The sequence below is a fragment of the Hemiscyllium ocellatum genome, chromosome 11 (genome assembly GCF_020745735.1).
Source record: "Hemiscyllium ocellatum isolate sHemOce1 chromosome 11, sHemOce1.pat.X.cur, whole genome shotgun sequence".
In the NCBI taxonomy this organism is placed as follows: domain Eukaryota; kingdom Metazoa; phylum Chordata; class Chondrichthyes; order Orectolobiformes; family Hemiscylliidae; genus Hemiscyllium; species Hemiscyllium ocellatum.
The window spans coordinates 89418847-89437497 of NC_083411.1; the positions used below are offsets into that span (position 1 = coordinate 89418847).

The 18651-nt window shown below is 38.9% G+C and overlaps 1 protein-coding gene across 2 annotated transcripts; it reads right to left on the reverse strand.

Moving 5' to 3' along the window:
• Nucleotides 1–5873: 5873 nt before the first annotated feature.
• nsdhl (NAD(P) dependent steroid dehydrogenase-like) lies at nt 5874–17173 on the reverse strand. 2 transcript variants are annotated; one of them, XM_060832236.1, is made up of 7 exons: nt 17095–17173; nt 13354–13515; nt 12071–12217; nt 11850–11978; nt 10937–11079; nt 10293–10395; nt 5874–6829 (listed from the first exon to the last, which is right to left on the reverse strand). In XM_060832236.1, exons 1-7 carry the CDS (start codon nt 17110–17112, stop codon nt 6497–6499), a joined length of 1035 nt encoding a protein of 344 aa, XP_060688219.1. In that variant the 5' UTR covers nt 17113–17173; the 3' UTR covers nt 5874–6496. The 2 variants fall into 2 exon arrangements, with proteins under 2 accessions (XP_060688219.1, XP_060688218.1); XM_060832235.1 differs by having other exon boundaries at nt 16953–17140.
• Between the last annotated feature and the right edge of the window lie 1478 nt (nt 17174–18651).

The following is an 18651-nucleotide window of genomic DNA, read 5'->3' on the forward strand; positions in this document are numbered from 1 at the left end:
TAGTCCCACTTGCCAGCACCCAGCCCATATCCATCCAAATCCTTCCTATTCATATATCCATCCAGATGCATTTTAAATGTTGCAATTGTACTAGCATCCACCACTTCCTCTGGCAGCTCATTCCATACACATGTAACCCTCTGCGTGAAAGGTTACCCCTTAGTTCTCTTTAATATCTTTCCCCTCTCACCCTAAACCTTGGACCTTCTAGATATTTTTAATCAACCTGTCATTGGTTAGGCCACTGTTAGAATATTGCATGCAATTCTGGTCTCCTTCCTATCAGAATGATGTTGTGAAACTTGAAAGGGTTCAAAAAAGATTTACAAGGATGTTGCCAGGGTTGGAGGACATGAGCTACAGGGAGAGGCTGAACAGGCTGTGGCTGTTTTCCCTGGAGCATCAGAGGCTGAGGGGTGACCTTATAGACGTTTATAAAATTATGAAGGGCATAGATAGAATAAATACACAAAATCTTTTCCCTGGGGTCGGGGAGTCCAGAACTAGAGGGCATAGGTTTCGGCGGAGAAGGAAAAGTTATAAAAGAGACCTAAGGGTCAACTTTTTCACACAGAGGGTTTTACGTGTATGGAATGAACTGCCAGAGGATGTGGTGGAGGCTGGTACAATTGCAACATTTAATAGGCATTTGGATGGGTATATGAATAGGAAGGGTTGAGAGGGATATGGGCCAGGTGCTGGCAGGTGGGACTAAATTGGGTTGGGATATCTGGTCAGTATGGATGGGTTGGACCGAAGGGTCTGTTTCTATACTGTACATCTCTATGACTCTAAGATATGTTGACGCACCTTTGGAGCAGATAGGAGTTGAATCCAGGCCTTCCCAGAGTTTGGGGTATCATCACTGCACCACAAGAGCCTCCTAAACTTCTTTTAATAAATCTATTCAGATATACCTCTAGAACACGTGAGACTTGAACCAGGAGTGTCTACTGGCCCCAAACCATCCTTTTTATTCTTTTAAAGGCCAAATTAATAAACGGTTAGACGGTTCACGTGGGGCACAGTAAAAAAAGCAAATGGTTAATGGAAATTCATAAAAACGAAGGGAAACGTGTTATACCAAAGTTATATTTTCCAATGTGATGACGCAACCCCTGCAGTGCCCAAGTCTCAAAAAGCCTCTGTCACACAAATGGACATTGCATGCTCCCTCTCTGTGTGCATCCAAACAGGGTCAAAAACAGAACAGATAACCTAAAACAAAAGTGACTCTTCTCCACACCCTGCTGCTAGTACCTATTAATGGCTATTTTGGCTAAGCCTAGGAGCAGAGCCATGAGAAGCGTCCTCTGACCTGCCTATCCTTCACCACCCAGGGTGGCCATAGATTGGAAGCATGGGGTTGAAGTGTAACCAAACATTTAAAAGCAGCCCTTTTAAAGAACTAAAGATGGGCTGCAAATGAAAACAACATAAATATGGAATACCACTTCCCCAAGCTACAAAATCTAAATGTGGCTGGCACTATGAAATCTGTCCATTATTATCATCTTGAGGTATTTCAGCAGTGCTGTTCACCGCTAATCACTATTGGTTATTAGACTCTTAAGCTAACAACAACTGGCAGCTGTGTTGGACTACAGTACTGCCACCATTATTCCTTTTAAAATCAACCTGTTATGACACATGGTCAGCATGGCTTTATACTGGGGAGACCTTGTCTCACAAATTTGATTGAGGTTTTTAAAGAAATGATGATAGTTTAAGATGGATTTCCGATTTGCTCTATTTAATATTTTGAATTTTTATATTTTGTAGTAATTTAACATTTATTTTAGCTTTCAACTAGTTTAATAATTTTAGACATTTTAAATATTTTAGTAAATAAAGTTGTAATTTTAATCACAAGTAGGGTGGATGGTAGATCATGATGGATGGTGTTTACATGGACTTTAGTAAAGTTTTTGATATCATCCCTCAGGGTGGACTGGCCCAGAAGGTTAGATCACATGGATCCACAGTAAGATCATAAATTGGATATAAAATTGACTTGGTCATAGGAGACAGAGGGCAATTCTGGAGAAGTGTTTTTCTGACTAGAGATCGGTGTTCTGCAAGGATCAGTGCTAGGACCTCTGTTGTTTGTAATATATACATATTAACGTAGATAAAATTGTAGGCGGTCTGTATAGTTAGTTTGCAAAGGTCAAAACTTTGGTGGAGGATACAACTGAACTATAGTAATTAGAAAGTTGGGCAGAGAAATAGCAAATGGAACTTAATCCAGACAAGTGTGAGGTGATGCATTTTGGGAGGTCAAATGCAACAAGAAGGTATACAGTTAGTAGCAAGACCTTTACGAGTATTAATATACACAGGAATCTTTGGATATAAGTCCATAGCTCCCTGAAAGTGGTAAGTGAATAAAGTGGTAAAGAAGGCATACAATATGCTTGCTTCATTGGTCAGGGCATCAAATCTCAAAGTTAGAAATCATGTTTCAGCTGTATAGAAGTTTAGTTAGGCCACATTTGGAGTATTGTGTACAGTTCTAGTCCCCGCACTACAGGAAGGATGTGCAAGCTCTGGAGAGGGTGTAAAAAAGGTTTACCAGGATGTTGTCTGGATTGGAGTGCATTAGCAATAAGGAGAGATTGACAAACTGGGATTGTTTTAGCTAATGTTGGAGGCTGAGGTGCGGCCAGATTGAAGCATATAAAAGTATGAGAGGTGTAGATAGGGTGAATAGTTATATTTTAATTCAGGGTGGAAAGGTCAAATACCTGGGAGTATAGTATAAGGTGAGAGGAGAAGCAGAGTAATTAGCAAAATTGAAGAGGCATTTAAGCAAACATGTGAAAAGATAGAGAGATTATAGACTAATTGCATGCAGATGGGTTGGTTTAAAATGGCATCATGGCTGACATATACATGATAGGGCAAAGGGGCTATTTCTCTGTTGTACTGTTCTACGTTTGAGGGAAATAGTACTTTTCTCTGGAGTTCTGGCGCAGAGTTAGGTAAACTTTCACTGCGTCTCAAAAGCCTTTAGTTTTTTTTAATTTTTACTAATGAACCTGTTCAGAGATGTTATTACACACTTCTGGTTGAACCCAGACCGTTGGCTCAGAGGTTACCACAAGTTCCCTAAATTTATTATATTTTCTAATCTGTTCTGATATGGTATTACATACTTCAGGGGCAGGTAAGATGTATGGACATTATCACTGCACCACAAAAGCCTTTAATCCTCCTGTATTTGCTGAGTCTTAGGGCTTAACTAATTTGTTCAATTCACTTAATAGTATGGGTTATTTATGATAGGACATACCAGTGGTCTACTCTCGAACAAAATAGACATCTGAGTGCAGTTTGAGGTTTGCTATAAATCATATAGATAATCTACAATTGTGATGGAAGGTTAGATTTTGAGAATTCTTGAGTACAGTTACCTCATAGCAATCAAACATGCATAAGAAAATTTCAATAACGTATGAAGTTTAGAAACAACCGTTTAGATATATTAGTTAACTAGATCAAAAAAAAATACAATCCACTTTGAGAGAATGGTTCACTAATAACAGAAGATGAACAAGTAGTGGGTGTGGAGGATATCAAGCTCATTATAATGCGAGGGCTACATTGCGCTGTCTAGCGGAGATGTAAGGGAACTCTTCCCTGGATCTTCCCTTAATCTCTGCTGGATCATCTTCCATCTGAAGAAAGCAGCTCTTTATCAAGGGATCTCCCTACGAGCTGTATCAGTGACCTTGAACACATGTTGTTATGCCCTAATTCTATGGGTCAATTTGCCAATTACCAAATTGAATGTTCTAGCCAACACACACACACACACACACACACCCCTATTCCTGACATTTGTTCCCACTTGCTCACTCTCATCTGGGAGAGAATTTTCATTCCTTAAGGGGAAAAAAAATTATAAATGCAGTGTTTAGGAAAATAAGGTACATACAGCGTCATATAGTTGTTTGGCATTAGTTTATGCAACACTATAGTCTTGGTGATCTTTGTCACCTTTTGTCTAGCTGATTAGAAATAGTTTAGATCCAAATTGCTTGCTACACAGTAAATACTAGACAAATTCAATTTTGAAAAGGAACCCTAATTTCCAACAGGAAGAGAGCAGATATACAGTAAGGAGGGGCTTTTGGGACACAGTGGCTCCAAAATGACACATCAAGTACTAAATGTCCAGAATTGATCCAATCTTCTGTGGTGCACTTAGGACATCTAAATGGCTCATCAATATAAAATTTCTGCTAACCTACTCTTCAATTAAAGAAAAGAATGGGTTGATGCACTCAAACCCAAATTACAATAAATAAAAGGACATTTTTTTTGAGAGGTAATGAAAAAAGTTTTCAATGAAGATTACTAAAAGATACTAGTTTTATTCAGTGTAATACACTAAAAGAAATTAACATCTATTATATGATCACGGTTAGTAATCCATCCATGCTGTTTAAAAGTTCACAAAAGGTGCTTTCTGTTTTGTTTTCAGAGCACCAACATTTTAACAAAGCTTGCTGGGTTTTAGTTCTAAACTGAGAAGTCAGGGAGCTTGCCTGCACTTCACATATACAATGCTTTTTCATCAACATGCCAATATTCTCCAAGATACAAAATGTGACCATATTCATCGTGGTTATAAGCTATTGATATTACATATTTGTGAACGCCAAACCTTTTTGTTACTAGGCAATACATAAGCATGCTTTTCCATCTCAAGTCAAAATCAGAAAAGAAACAGCCGGAGACGTTTTCTGTAGCAGCAGTATAAGTGGCATGTTTAATCAGTTGAAATACAGCATCAGAAGACAGTTCACAAAAGGGTTAAACAGATAAGTTCGATGAGATCTCACATTTCGCCACCAACCTTGGAATAAACAAATACTAAAAAAAATTGTAATGACAATGTTCAACCTCAGCAGGGGTACTTTTAATGATTTACAGTAGTGTATTCATAAGGAACCATATCTTATCTCTGGATCAAAGGAACAGGAGTAGGCCATTCAGCCACAAGCCTATAATTTACTAAGAGAGCAAATCCAAACTTACAATTCATAGAAATGCTTTTACATTTCAAGTCAATTCAGAAAAGGAGACAGCTGGAGACTTTTTCTGTAACAGCAGTACAAGAGGCATGAAATACAGCATCAGAAGATAGTACACAAAAAATTAAATAGTTAAGTTAGATGAGATCTCACATTTTACCACCTGACATTGGTGGTGGACAAGTTGTTAGAGGGAATCTTGAATGACAGGATTGACATGTATTTGGAAAGGCAGGGACTGATAGTCAACTTGGCCATGTGCATGGGAAATGATGGAGTTTTTTGAAAAAGTGACAAAGAGAACTGATGAGGGCAGAACGGTAGATGTGATCTATATGGATTTCAGTAAGGTGTTTTAATGGAATAGGTGACATTTGAAACCCTGATATTTTAACTGTTATGGATATTCATGTATTTTTGAAATATTTAATACAGACCTAACTTAAATCAATGCATTATTCCCACCCTGAGAAAAAGTAAAGTAATCAGACACACATTAAAGAGAACTACAAGAAACTGTTGAAATTGTGTCACGGAAATACAGAAAAGGTGCATTATCATCTTTGAAGAAAATAAGTTTACTAATGAAGAATGGTGTCATTATAGTTGAGAACAGGAAAAACTAAAAGCCTCAGGACAATATCACATATTCAGTTTAGTACGAACCATTTGGATATTATTAAGCATATTGCAAAAGAAGAAAAATAATATTTTATTTTTGTTTATCTATATCCCAAAAACTGAAATTATACTTGCAAATGTTAAAAGAAAAATTCAGCTTAATGATTTAAATAAAATAATCAAAATTTATCTAAATTAAGTTTTCCTGAAAAAAAACATACCAATTGAAACAAAAATTGCACAGTGTGCAATACAAGAGGCTGAACATTTGTATCCTTGAAAAACAAACGCTGTATAAAGCTCCAGAGCTACAACCTTGGGATCATTTTCAACATTAAAAAAAACTTGAAAACGTCAAGCAAATGCCAAACATTTTATATCCATGAACTTAGAAACTATGTCTGAAACTTGACATACATGAAAACATATGTCTTTCAAGCTCAAGTTGAATTATTTGTTAATTTGCATTAAACAGCTTGAATGATCCCCAAAAGTTATCAAAATACATAGTGCACACATTATTTTTCACTCAAGGCTTTCTGGTTACCAGTATTGTCTATCTAGAGTATTCACAGGAAAAGGAGATTTATATTTGTTTATCTAATAGAGCATAGAAAACAATACCAATGAAAAAGATAGACATCCCTTTCTGGGATGTCAAAAATCAGTATTTAGGTTTTGCATGGAAACATGATTTGCAACCCAGTGAAGAATGAGTAAACATTTCAATCTTAAAAGAATTAAGAGTAGTAATCAATCTTGATATTCAAATCCATGTGCTATCAGATTGAAAAACATAAGTACAATAAATAATGGTTTAATTCAAACTGTTGCTATTTTGATCTAGTGAGGTACGTGAAACTTTGAATTGTATACTTGATTCCTTCAGTCAGAGAAACAACAGGTTTATATCCTAGATCTTTCTTTGCTCTTTCACAACTGTAGTAGTGGAATGTTCCAGCTAATGCTACTCGCATGGGAGTGAATGTAGGTTTAATGGTCACAATTGGCTTTAATAGCAACACCAAAATTGACAGGAAAAAGGCTAAATAATAAGCCAGCAGATACGGAATGTGATACTTTGGAGGATCATAATTTAGTCCAACTAAAATTTCAGACAAGAATGTCCAAAAGGGAATTGGTTCATCATTTGTGATATGGTAGGCCTATTGGAATTAAAAAGAAGGAAAAAGTTAATGAAGTACTGCTCAAATTTCAAAACAACAGTTCTTTAAAACTAACTCCACACAATATAAAAACTTAGTTCAATGACAACATGGATAATGTTAGTACTTTCCTAACTGTACCCTTTGTAACTATCGAGGATGGAATTGGTTGTGTGGAGAGGGAAGAAAATAAAATAGACAACATAGAGGTCTATAAGGTTAATTTTAGAAATACATGCATTATTTAAGTCAGTGGCAGCAATTTTGATTAAGCTTGAAGGTGGCACAAAGCCCCCAGACTACAACATATGATTTGGATTGATACCAAGGGAGCATTCCATGGTCAAAGACATCACCTTTTAAAGTGAAATATTAAAGAGCTGTCCTGTCTGGCCTGGTGGGTGGATGTAAAAGCTTCCATTATACAATTTTGCCAAAGTATAGCCTTTATTTATGTATCTCTCTCCTTTGTAATGTAATGAATTTCTAACAATTATTGCAGGTATTGGATTATAATACATGTATTAATATTGATAAGTATGACAGAGTGAAATTATTAATAAGTAATCATTTGGTGGTTCCCAGGGATGGCTTGAGCTGGTATGTGAATGCAGCTGTGCTACAGCTTTCCACAGGATTAATTCCAAATTTGGAAAGATATGAAGGCATTTGACAGGATCCAGAAAAGATTCACAAGAATGGTTCCAAGCACAAGGAAGAGGAACCTCAGTCACAAGGACAGATTGACAAAGCTGGGTCTATTCTCCTTCAAGTAGAGGTATTTTCTAATCAACCTGTTCAGACATGTTATGACACACCTCTACAGCAGGTGGTCTTTGAGCCAGGAGACCTCTGTTCAAAGTGGGGACACAACCACTGCACCACAGGAGCCCTTACCTCCTGGGAGTAGGGGAGATTAGAGTGGTCTGGACAGGCTATACAGGGAGAAGGACTGTTCCAACTGACAGGATCAAAAAAGCAGAAGATACGGATTCTCAGGAGAATCATTAGCAACATGAAGTCCGATTCGTTTTTTTAAAAAAAAGTGAGTGACAACTAGTTAACGTTTGGAATTACCCAAGAATATGGTGGAAGATGATTTAAGTAAGGATATCAAAAAGAGAATTTGATAATTTTTTTTTCTCTCAGATAATTATGCAGGGCTTTAGAGGAAAGCAGGTTAAAGAAAGATTCAGGGAGTTGTTCTTGCAGAGAGCCAACATGGATAGGAGATCAAGAATTTCTTCTTACATTGTTTATTCAGGAGATGTGGGCTTCGCCTTTCAAAGAGTGATGGTGAGCTACCTTCTTGAATTGGTGCAGCCTAATTGATGCAGATAAAGGTAGTTTAAAAGGCAAACAAGGTGATACTTGCTACTTGTCAGCCCAAATTTAGATACAACCCACACCTTGGTGCATTTGGTATGGACTGCTTCAGTATTAGAGTTGCAAATTGTGCAATTAGCAAAAATCCCCTTCTGAAATTATGATGGAGATGGATATTATGAAGCACTGAAGAGGGCTGGGCCTAGGACACTCCCTGAAGAAAATTATTCAGGGATATATTGGAGCTGAGATGACTGACCTCACAGCCATCTTCCTTTCGTAATGAGTCAGATTAGGAAGTTGCACATTGTGGTCAAATACATATCAGCTGCTGATGAAGACTCACAAGGTCTCATGGATACCCAGTGTGGAGTTGCTAGGTCTATACAAAAGCTATTCCATTTAGCAGCGTGATAGCACCAGACAATGGGATATACAGATGGAGGTTATCCTGAATGAAGCTGGAACATGATCTCCATAAGGAAAGCGTGGTGGTCACCCCTATTGATACTGCTACAGAGACATACATCTGCTACCAGTAGCTTGGTGAGGATTTGGTCAAGCATGTTTTTTTTCCACTCTTATTGGTTGCTTCACCGCCTGGCACAGACTAGGTCGAGCAGCCATGACCATTTGGACACAACCAATTCAACCAGTAGTGGTGTTGCCTAGCCACTATTGGTAATGACCCAGGATACACTCTGTACCTTTGCCACCATTTCTTCCTCCAAGTGACTCTCAACATGGAGGAGTATGGATTTATCAGCAGGCGCAGGGCACATGGCAATCAACAGGAGGTTTTCCCTCTCTTGTTTCACCTGATGCCATGAAACTTCAAATGCTCCACAGTTAATGTTGACTACTTCCAAGGCAACTCCTTCCTGTATCCTATTGGTGCTCCTGCTGGTGAGATAGAACAGATCCAGGGAGGGGGATGGTTTTGTCTGGTATGTAGTCAAACTTGTTGAATCATACCTTACAGAGAAAGTCAGGCTATTGCATGAAGCAACTGTCCCAATTCTGGTTGCAGATGATCTGTCATGTTTAATTCATTTTTTTGGAGACTTGTTAGCAGTTTGACTCAACTGATTGCTTTTTGAAATAGCTTGGCAAGCCAATTAAGAGTCAACTACATTGCTGCAAGTCTGGATTCACCTCAGGTCTGATAAGGAACGGATGGCACATTTTTAAATAACTATTGATAATGACTTCATGGTCATCATTAAGCTTTTAGTTTCAGATTTTTTAAAAAAAAAATCCAGCTCCACCATCTACCATGGTGGATTTCAAACCTGGGTCTCTGGATTGCTAGACCTGAAACAATTCCTCTATGTGTTCGCCTTTCAATGACCTCTTTTTATGCTACAACCATATTATGATCTTACCCACTAACAAGGTTATTTCTACTAACAATTTGTCAGAGAAAATGAAGAATTTTCCAACTGGTTGCATTGATAATTTGTCTTGATTATAAATCTCCCTTGGGGTCTTGTGATTAACTGATTCCCCTATTCACCTGTAAAAAGTTAACTATAAAGTTCATGGCTAAATAGGTTATTGAATTTTTTCAAATTGACACCATATTGAGAAAAACACAAATTTCAGTTGCCTACTCTTTTTAAAGATACCACTGCCAATGGAGCAGTTCAGGATTAATGGGAAACAATTATTAAAAGTTGAATAATCATGATCAAATCAAACCAACAACAAAAGTTGCGAGATTATAGATGTCTGGGCAGATCACTATGGGGTGACCTTACAGATAGATACATAAAATCACGAGGGGCATGAATCAAGTGAATAGCCAAGGTCTTTTTCACAGGACTGGGGAGTCCAAAACGAAAGGGCATAGGTTTAAGGTGAGAGGGGAAAGATTTAATAGGAACCGGAGGGACCAACTTTTTCTACACAGAGGGTGATGTGTGTATGGAATGAGCTGCCAGAGGAAGTTGTAGAGTTGGGTATAATTACAGCTTTTAAAAGGCATCTGAGTGGGTACATGAATAGGAAGGGTTCAAGAGCAAAATCGGCCAAATGCTGACAAATGGGACTACGTCAGCTTAGAATATCTAATCAACATGGACGAGTTGGACGAAAGGGTCTATTTTCGTGCTATATAACTCTATGACTCTCTTACCTTTCCACAGATATGGGACTTTGGGTGAAGACTTTCTGCTGCTAGGATCAACCCATGCACAACATTATCAACATACGTAAAGTCCACCAGGTTCTTGCCATTTCTGTGGAAACATGGTTAATATCATTGCCTGATAAAACAAACAATTGAAACTGCAGCCACAAATTTCAAGGAATCAAGAAATGGTGAATAACTGTTCAGTTGTAGCACTTTAAAACTACAGTATATGCAGAATTTGTTAATTAAAAACCATAGTGTATTCTCCCATCCCTTAATATCAGAGATATGACACATCTATCTACTCACACTCATGAAAATATGCAACTTCCCATTTTTACAACTGATGGTGTGCCAACCTCCTTTAGGGTCTGATGATTCCATGCAATGAGAATGGTTTTGAATACTATTTATCAGTAACAAAAGCACAGATACAGGAGAATTGGAAAGAATCATATTGTAAAGAGGATTGTATTTTCATATAGCTTCTCACTCAAATAATCTCTCACCAATAAAGGGACAAGTCACATAGCACATAGCAGCTTTGTCATTGACAATCAGCTTCTAACTGTTTGTTGTTGCTTCCCACAAAGTTCAGATTTAGTAGAAATACTCAAAATGCATGGATATATCTAAACAGTACGAACCCAATTACAAACTTCATCTTGCCACACTTGGCAGCCTGTACAAGGACAGGTACTAAATGTGGGTCTTGAGGTCCAAAAATGCCATGAGGGCGAATTGCAATTGTCATGAAGTTCTGTTCTGGATTATTAGCACCAAGAACTTCCTGTCATGTTAAAGAAAAAGAAGTTAGTTGCGAACAAGTAGGGAAGCAGCTACAGGATTCATTTTGATTAATGCAATGTGCAATTCTCTCATATTTCGTAAACACCAATGCAATTCCTGAATCTTAATACTTAGAACTAAATTTTACAATAATTAGACAGTCATATCATAGATGAGTCAAGAGTGCTTGAAAGAACAAACACACATGTAAGAGAGAGAGAGAGAGCATATGCACAGAAGAGGGGTGCATGTACTCTCTCAAAAAATAATTATACGTCTACATGAATAGGTTAGGAGAGTGGCAACAGAAAATTACTTTCACAAGTTCACTTTTAAATTGTATCTATTGAAGAACTGGATTGCACACTGAATGGATGTACTGATCAGTGAGTCTCTCTTGTTGTAGTTTTGACATTTAACATTTAGTGGGCTTTGATCTAGCATTAGACTACATAAAAAGCAGCACAAATTGGTAATGTCCGAAATCATAATCATGCCTGGTGTGGTGAACATAAACACAATGTACATCTCCCACATTGGGCTGTATGCATCTTGGTGTAGCAGAGGAACTGAATAGAGTCATCGTATATAAGAGATTTTTTTTAAGCAGCAAGGTGATTGTTTAAAAACAGTCATGTTACTAGAAAGTATTGCAAAGCAAAACCTTCAGCTTAAATATTCCGTAACATTTATAATCACAAACTAAGACTATCATAAATATAGAACTACAATTTGATCTTTTAGTTTAAAATGTCAGACTTTTAAACTTACCATTTCCTGCAAGATCTTAGTTTGTGAATAGTAGTCAATGGGCTTCTTAGCATATGGCAGGTCTTCTGAACCATTTTTTAGGTCTGATCCTTCAAATACGACACTAGCACTACTAGTCAGCACCAGTTTCTGTGTACAAGAAAAGAAAACGCTGAACTTGAAAGATTGATAGACTGGCAGGAAGACAAATGGCTATCAAGCTGCAATGTATAATTTCTGACCTGAACACCTGCTTCTTTACATGCTTCAATGATTGTTTTAGTCCCCATGTAATTAACTTTATAGAAGAGTTCTCTGTTGTCACTAGAAGGTGCTGGAGAAGCACAGTGAAACACGATGCTCACACCCTCAACTGCTGGTAGTATATCCTAAACAAACAATCAAATTATTAATTCACAACTTCATAGTTTGCAATTTTACTTTCAATGCACAAAGACACTAAAAACCAAAAGATTTGCAGGTTAACAATCACTTCTACGTTGCAAATAAATTGAATGTTTGAGATTTTGGGCAAGGAGTTGGGCTATATTAAAACTAAATTAATTTGTGCATAATTTTCTCCAAGCTGCCTTTAAGAAAATATATATGTCAGATCCATCATGATGGCTACAAAAGTACTTATAAAAATAGCAGACAGCAAATAATATCACTATCAAATTACATTAACATTTTGATACAAATATTTGGTTCTGGTAGGTGGCTCCAACTGGAATATATTCCATCGGCATACAGCTGAGAAAGCAAAGATGATCCATCATCATACATATACGCCTCCTGTGTTGTGGCACATTTGGGATAGAGTATTGATACAACAATGAGAACACTCTGAAAAACAGGTCTGCTAAAACTTCACTGATCAACATCTCAAAAGGGCAGCCTGGGAAAGAACAAGCAGTTAGGTTTGTTGAATACCATTCCTACCACATACTTCGTGCAATCAAAAAATATAATCACACTAAAAGATGTACGGGTTTATAATTACATTTCCCCTCAAACTGAGCATAATTTCAGGACATCAGATATGCATAGATCAGCATAGAAATCCTTAAGTTACAGGCTGTCACACAGGGTTACAACTTAGGAACTCACTTCTCAATAAATCACTTGTGACTCAACTTTTGTGTAATTCGTGACCCTTTATCAAACCTTACGTTGATTGGAGAAACTTTATGCTCACTCAATCCTGGATGTCAGATAACATGTCAGTCAGTATGATAACAGTGAATTTGAGGGAGATGATGGGGAGGTACAGCTGTGTGTCATCAGTTTATCATGAAAAAGGAACAAAGTCAAAGTGTTGTCAGCCCTAGATAGTTTTTTTAAAAATGGATGGCTAGTGTTAATTTCAATTAATTAAATTATATTCAAACAAAAAATAGAATGTGACATCACTTGCAATTCAAATATTACAAAGCCGAGCTGTTTCTCTTTTTGCATGCAGGTGGCATCAAATCGTGAAAAATTGAATTCAATATTATACTGTTAAAATGTAACTTATACCAACCTCTTTGCAGCACAGATCTGCACTGAAGAACTGAATTCCTTCATTCTCAAAAGGTTTTCGAACATCCAATATATTAACTATGTAGCCTTTTTCCAGAAGCTTCTTCACCAAATGTTGACCCAAAAACCCTGAGCCCCCGATAACTGTACATTTCTTATTGTGCTATAAAATGAAATAAAAAGTCAGGTAAAAGTAAAGCAATTCACATCTTTGGCATCCACATGCTCAGCAGGCCTGCCAACATCTGCGAGAGCGAGAGAGAGAGAGAAGAGAGAGAGAGCATGAGAGTGCGAAAGAGAGAGAGTGTTAATGTTTCAAGTTAATAACCTTTCATCAAAACTTGGAAAAGTCAGAGATGTTATAGATTTTAAGCATGTAGAGGCAGAAAAAAAGCATCAGAGAAGATCTGTGACAGGATAAAGTGCAGGATGGATTAAATATCAGAAGGATCCATGCTTCAAAACTACGGCAATCAATAATGGGGCAAATAAAAGGAAGAAAAGATGTGTCTAGGGACATGAGAAAACTGCTAACCGAAAGGAAAAAGGGGAAAAAAGGAAAGAAAAAAAAATCTTTTCCAACATCTTTGTTGAAATGCCAACAAAGAAATCAAGGGCAGAGGTTGCAATCTAAAAGGGTTGATCTTAAATGTCATGAGATTCTGGTAACCAGAAACTGAATTGGCCTGCGATATATGAATACAGTGGCTATCAGAATAGGTCAGAGGCTGGCAAGTAAATCATCTTCTGCTTCCCCAGTCCCCATCCACCAAACTAGCCATTTGGATATAGAACTGGCTCAAAGGTAAAAGACAGAGGGTGGTGGTGGAGGGTTGTTTTTCAGGCTGGAGGCCTGTGACCAGTGGAGTGCCACAAGGATCGGTACAGGGTCCACTACTTTTCAACAGTTATATAAATGATCTGGATGTGAACATAAGAGGTACAGTTAGTAAGTGTACAGATGATACCAAAATGGGAGGTGTAGTGGACAGAGAAGAGGATTACCTCAGATTACAACGGGATCTTGATCAGATGGGCAAATGAATGAGAAGTGGCAGATGGAGTTTAATTTAGATAAATGTGAGGTGCTGCATTTTGGGAAAGTAAATCTTAGCAGAACTCATACACTTAATGGTAAGGTCCAAGGGAGTGTTGCTGAACAAAGAGACTTTGGAGTGCAGGTTCCTTGAAAGTAGAGTCACAGGTAGATAGGATAGAGAAGATGGCATTTGATATGCTTTCCTTTATTGGTCAGAATACTGAATACAGGAGTTGGGAGGTTATGTTGTGGCTGTATAAAACATTATTCCAACAGTGGCCTAAATATTGTGTGCAATTCTGGTCTCCTTCCTATCAGAGGGATGTTATGAAACATGAAAAGGTTCAGAAAAGATTTACAAGGATGTTGTCAGGGTTGAAGGATTTGAGTTAAAGGGAGAGGTTGAATAGGCTAGGGCTGTTTTCTCTGGAACGTTGGAGGCTGAGGGGTGACATTATAGACGTTTATAAAATCATGCAGCATCTCAGGAATAGGGAATTCGACGTTCCCTATTCCTGAGATGCTGCCTGGCCTGCTGTGCTTTGACCAGCAACACATTTTCAGCTGTGATCTCCAGCATCTGCAGACCTCATTTTTTACTCGTTTATAAAATCATGAAGGACATAGACAAGATAAATAGACAAAGTCTCTTCCCTGGGGTGGGGGAAGTCCAGAGCAAAAGGGCATAGGTTTAGGGGGAGAGGAGAAAGATGTAAAAGAGACCCAAGGGTCAACTTTTTCACGCAGACGGTGGCAAGTGTATGGAATGAGCTGCCAGACAAAGTGATGGACGCTAGTATGATTGCAACATTTAAAAGGCATCTGGATGGGTATATGAACAGGAAAAGTTTGGTGGGATATCAGCTGGGTACTGGCAGGTTGGACTAGATTGGGTTGGGATATCTGGTCAGCATGAACGAGTTGGACTGAAGGGTCTGTACATCTCTATGACTTGGTCTACAAAGTATACGTTAGGAGCTGTTTTCCCTGGAGCATCAGAGACTGAGGGGTGACCTCCCAGTGGTTTATCAAATCATGAGAGGCATGGATTGGGTAAATACACAAGCTTTTTTTTTCCAGGGTGGGGGAATCCAAAACTAGAGGGCATAGGTTTAAGGTGAGAGGGGAAAGATTTAAAAAGGAACCTGAGGGACAACTTTTTCATGCTGCGTGTATAGAATGAGCTGCCAAAGGAAGTGATGGAGGCTAGTACAATGATAACATTTAAAAGACATTTGAATTGATACATGACTAGGAAGGGCCAAATACTGGGACTAGATTAGTTTAGTCATTTGGTCATATTTGGTCATTGGACAAGTTGGACCGGAGAGTCCATTTCCATGCTGTGTATCTGTATGAGTAAACAAACAGGAGACTGGAAGAACACAGCAAGCCAGGCAGCATGAGGAAGTGGAGAAGTAGATGTTTTGACTGTAACTCTCCCTTAGGAACAGGGGTGGGAGTATGAAGAGCTGCAGATGAAGGGGGAGTGGGTGGGGGGTGTGGAGAGGGGTTATGGATGGAAGAGTGGCGTAGTGGTGAAATACGACCTGGTTGGTCGACAGGAGGAGTAATCAGATTGGTAGCTAGAGGGGAGGGTCTGTTGGAGGCAGACCTGGAAAGCAAATTGGGAGATGGGTGAGAAGGGGATATGAAGTTGGGGAACTCAATGTTGAGTCCTCTGGGCTGGTTGAATGCCCAGACAGATGAGGTGTTGTTGCTCCAATTTGCGGTCTGATTCATTGGAGCAATGGAGGAGACAGAGGATGGACATGCGGAGGAAGCCCTAAAAAGAGTCCTTCAGGTGAGACAGAGGTTAACCTGCCTCTCCTCCAACCTAGTTTACTGTATCCCTTACTCCCAATGTGGTCTTCTCTACATCAGTGAGACCAAATGTAAACTTAGGACTTGTTGCCCTGAGTGTCTCAGCAGTGCCCACAAGGGCCAGCCAGATCTCCCTGCCACCATCCATTTTAATACCCATTCTGACATGGAATCATCCATTGGCACAATGAATCAGATTGCACATTGGAGGAACACCACATCATCTACCAGGGCAGCCAAAATTGAGTTCTCCAATTTCAAATAACCTTCCCAACCATTCCCTGACATGCTTTCAAGCCCCACCTCCTCCCCTCCAACCATTTCCTTCTGCTACCAACCCAATTCATCCCTCCTATCGACCCACCAGATCATACCAACCACCTGCATTCACCTATCACTACTTCACCGCTTCGCCCCCTCCCCACCCATAACCCTTCATGTCCCCTTTATCTGCAGGTCCACCTATGCCCACCTCCATTCCTGAAGAACTGTTATATCTGAAAGTCAACTTCTTTACCTCCTGATGTTGCCTGGCTTGCTGTGTTCTTCCAGCCTTCTGCTGGTTTACTTTGGGCTTGTAGTTTTTTTTGGTCAGCATACCTGTAACTTTCTCCAAATCTGGTGGAAGCTCGTGGACCTGAAGGATTAAATGCTTCTCTCTCTCTCTCGCCACAGATGCGTCCTATCCTCCTGAACATTTCCAGCATTTTACGTTTTTTTTAAGTGAAGACACCTACCTGGTAGGTGATTACCATTACATTGCAACGTAGTGTGCACAACTACATCGATACCTCCCCATTCTTTGCGTATCCAAATAAAACCTCCATCCCTCGCGATTTGACATTGCGTTATCTGAAACGCAGCCCGCTAAATGCTCACCCTCAAACGAGTGGCCATCTCCCAGTAGCAGTGTCTCCTCGGAGATTCCACAGCGTAAAAGATACAGAGACACAACCAACGATCCCAAAGCTCCACCTCTCCAACATCATTGACAAAAGTAGTCCTGTCTCTAATTGGTCGACATACCACTATGTAGCATACCGTTACCGGGGTGACACATTCACCCTCCAATCAGATGATCGTATGACCATGGGCCGGTGATGGCACGTGAAGCAGTGGCCAATCAGAACGGGATTTCGTATCAAATGCGGGATACCCATTTTCCAGGTCAATCTGATGCGTGGGCAGGGAAAAAAAATAAACAAAGAAACTGTGGCTGCTAGAAATCAGCCACAAAAAGAGGAATTGCTGGGAAAGCTCAGCAGTCTGGCAGCATCTGTGCAGAGAAAGCAGCATTAACGTTTCGCTTCTGAGAAAGGGTCACTGGGACCCAAATCGTTAACTCTTTTCTTTCCACAGATGTTGCCAGGTCTGCTGAGTTTTACCATCATTTTCTGCTTTTGTTGTTGATGAATGGTCAGGTCCCGCATTGCTGCGAATAAAAGCAAGACATCACTAAAACCGACGATATAAAATAAAAACAGAACCTTCTGGAGAAAGTGAACAGGTCAGACAGCATTCAGGAAATTGCATTCAAAACGTTAACTTTGTTTCTCTCCTCACATCTGAGTTTCTTCACATTTCTAGGCATCAAACCAGAAAAGTAAATTTGAGATAATACTGTTATTCAGATTTTGCACTATTTTGTATTGGCTATTGATGGTCTTATTAGAGATGAGCTGCAAATATGTGGGGCTTGAGCCGAACAAATCACAAAACAAATACAGCAGTACATTCAAAGTTAAAAATCACACAACACCAGGTCATAGTTCAACAGGTTTAATTGGAAGCACACTAGCTTTCGAAGCGTCGCTCCTTCATCAGGTGGTTGTGATCAGGACGTTCTCCCTCGCCTTTTAATTAGCAAAAGAAAAGGAAGGGGGACAAAGGATAGGATGCACATTTTCATAGGTCAATTCCCATCACACTATTTTCTGCAACTACCCTTAAATTGTTCTATCAAGGAGTATCTCCAGACATGTGGGATTTGAATCCAGATCTTCTGAATTAGAGATAGGCATATAAGACGTTATACGTTACATTATATCGCGAAAAAAGCAAGCCACTAATGATTTTAAACATCTATGCCTTTTGGTGGATCTTTTGGATATAATATTTGAACGTGTGTGTAAAATGAATTACCTCTGACCAACATCACTGTCAGAATTGAAATGTTATCTGTGACTGACATATTTTGAATATGAACTGGGTGTATTCAATCTTTGGTGATTACACCAACTCGAACACTTTCAGCAGCAGGGTGTTTTATTTTGCAAAAAGCTAAAAGAACACTTAGTATATCACCATTTTAAAAAAAGCTCTCATCTCACTTGCTGAACCCATACATATTGTCAATCACACAGATACAGATGAGGAAGCCTCTGCACACATGTACAAACAAAAACAAATTGGTGTTATGGGTGAAGAGCTGAAAAT

Coding starts and splice junctions, on each gene's coding strand:
- nsdhl (XM_060832236.1), bottom strand. Junction 11,080..11,849: donor CTAAGATCTTGCAGGAAATG/GTAAGTTTAAAA, acceptor TTAACATGACAG/GAAGTTCTTGGTGCTAATAA. Junction 6,830..10,292: donor AGTCCCATATCTGTGGAAAG/GTAAGAGAGTCA, acceptor TAATTCCAATAG/GCCTACCATATCACAAATGA.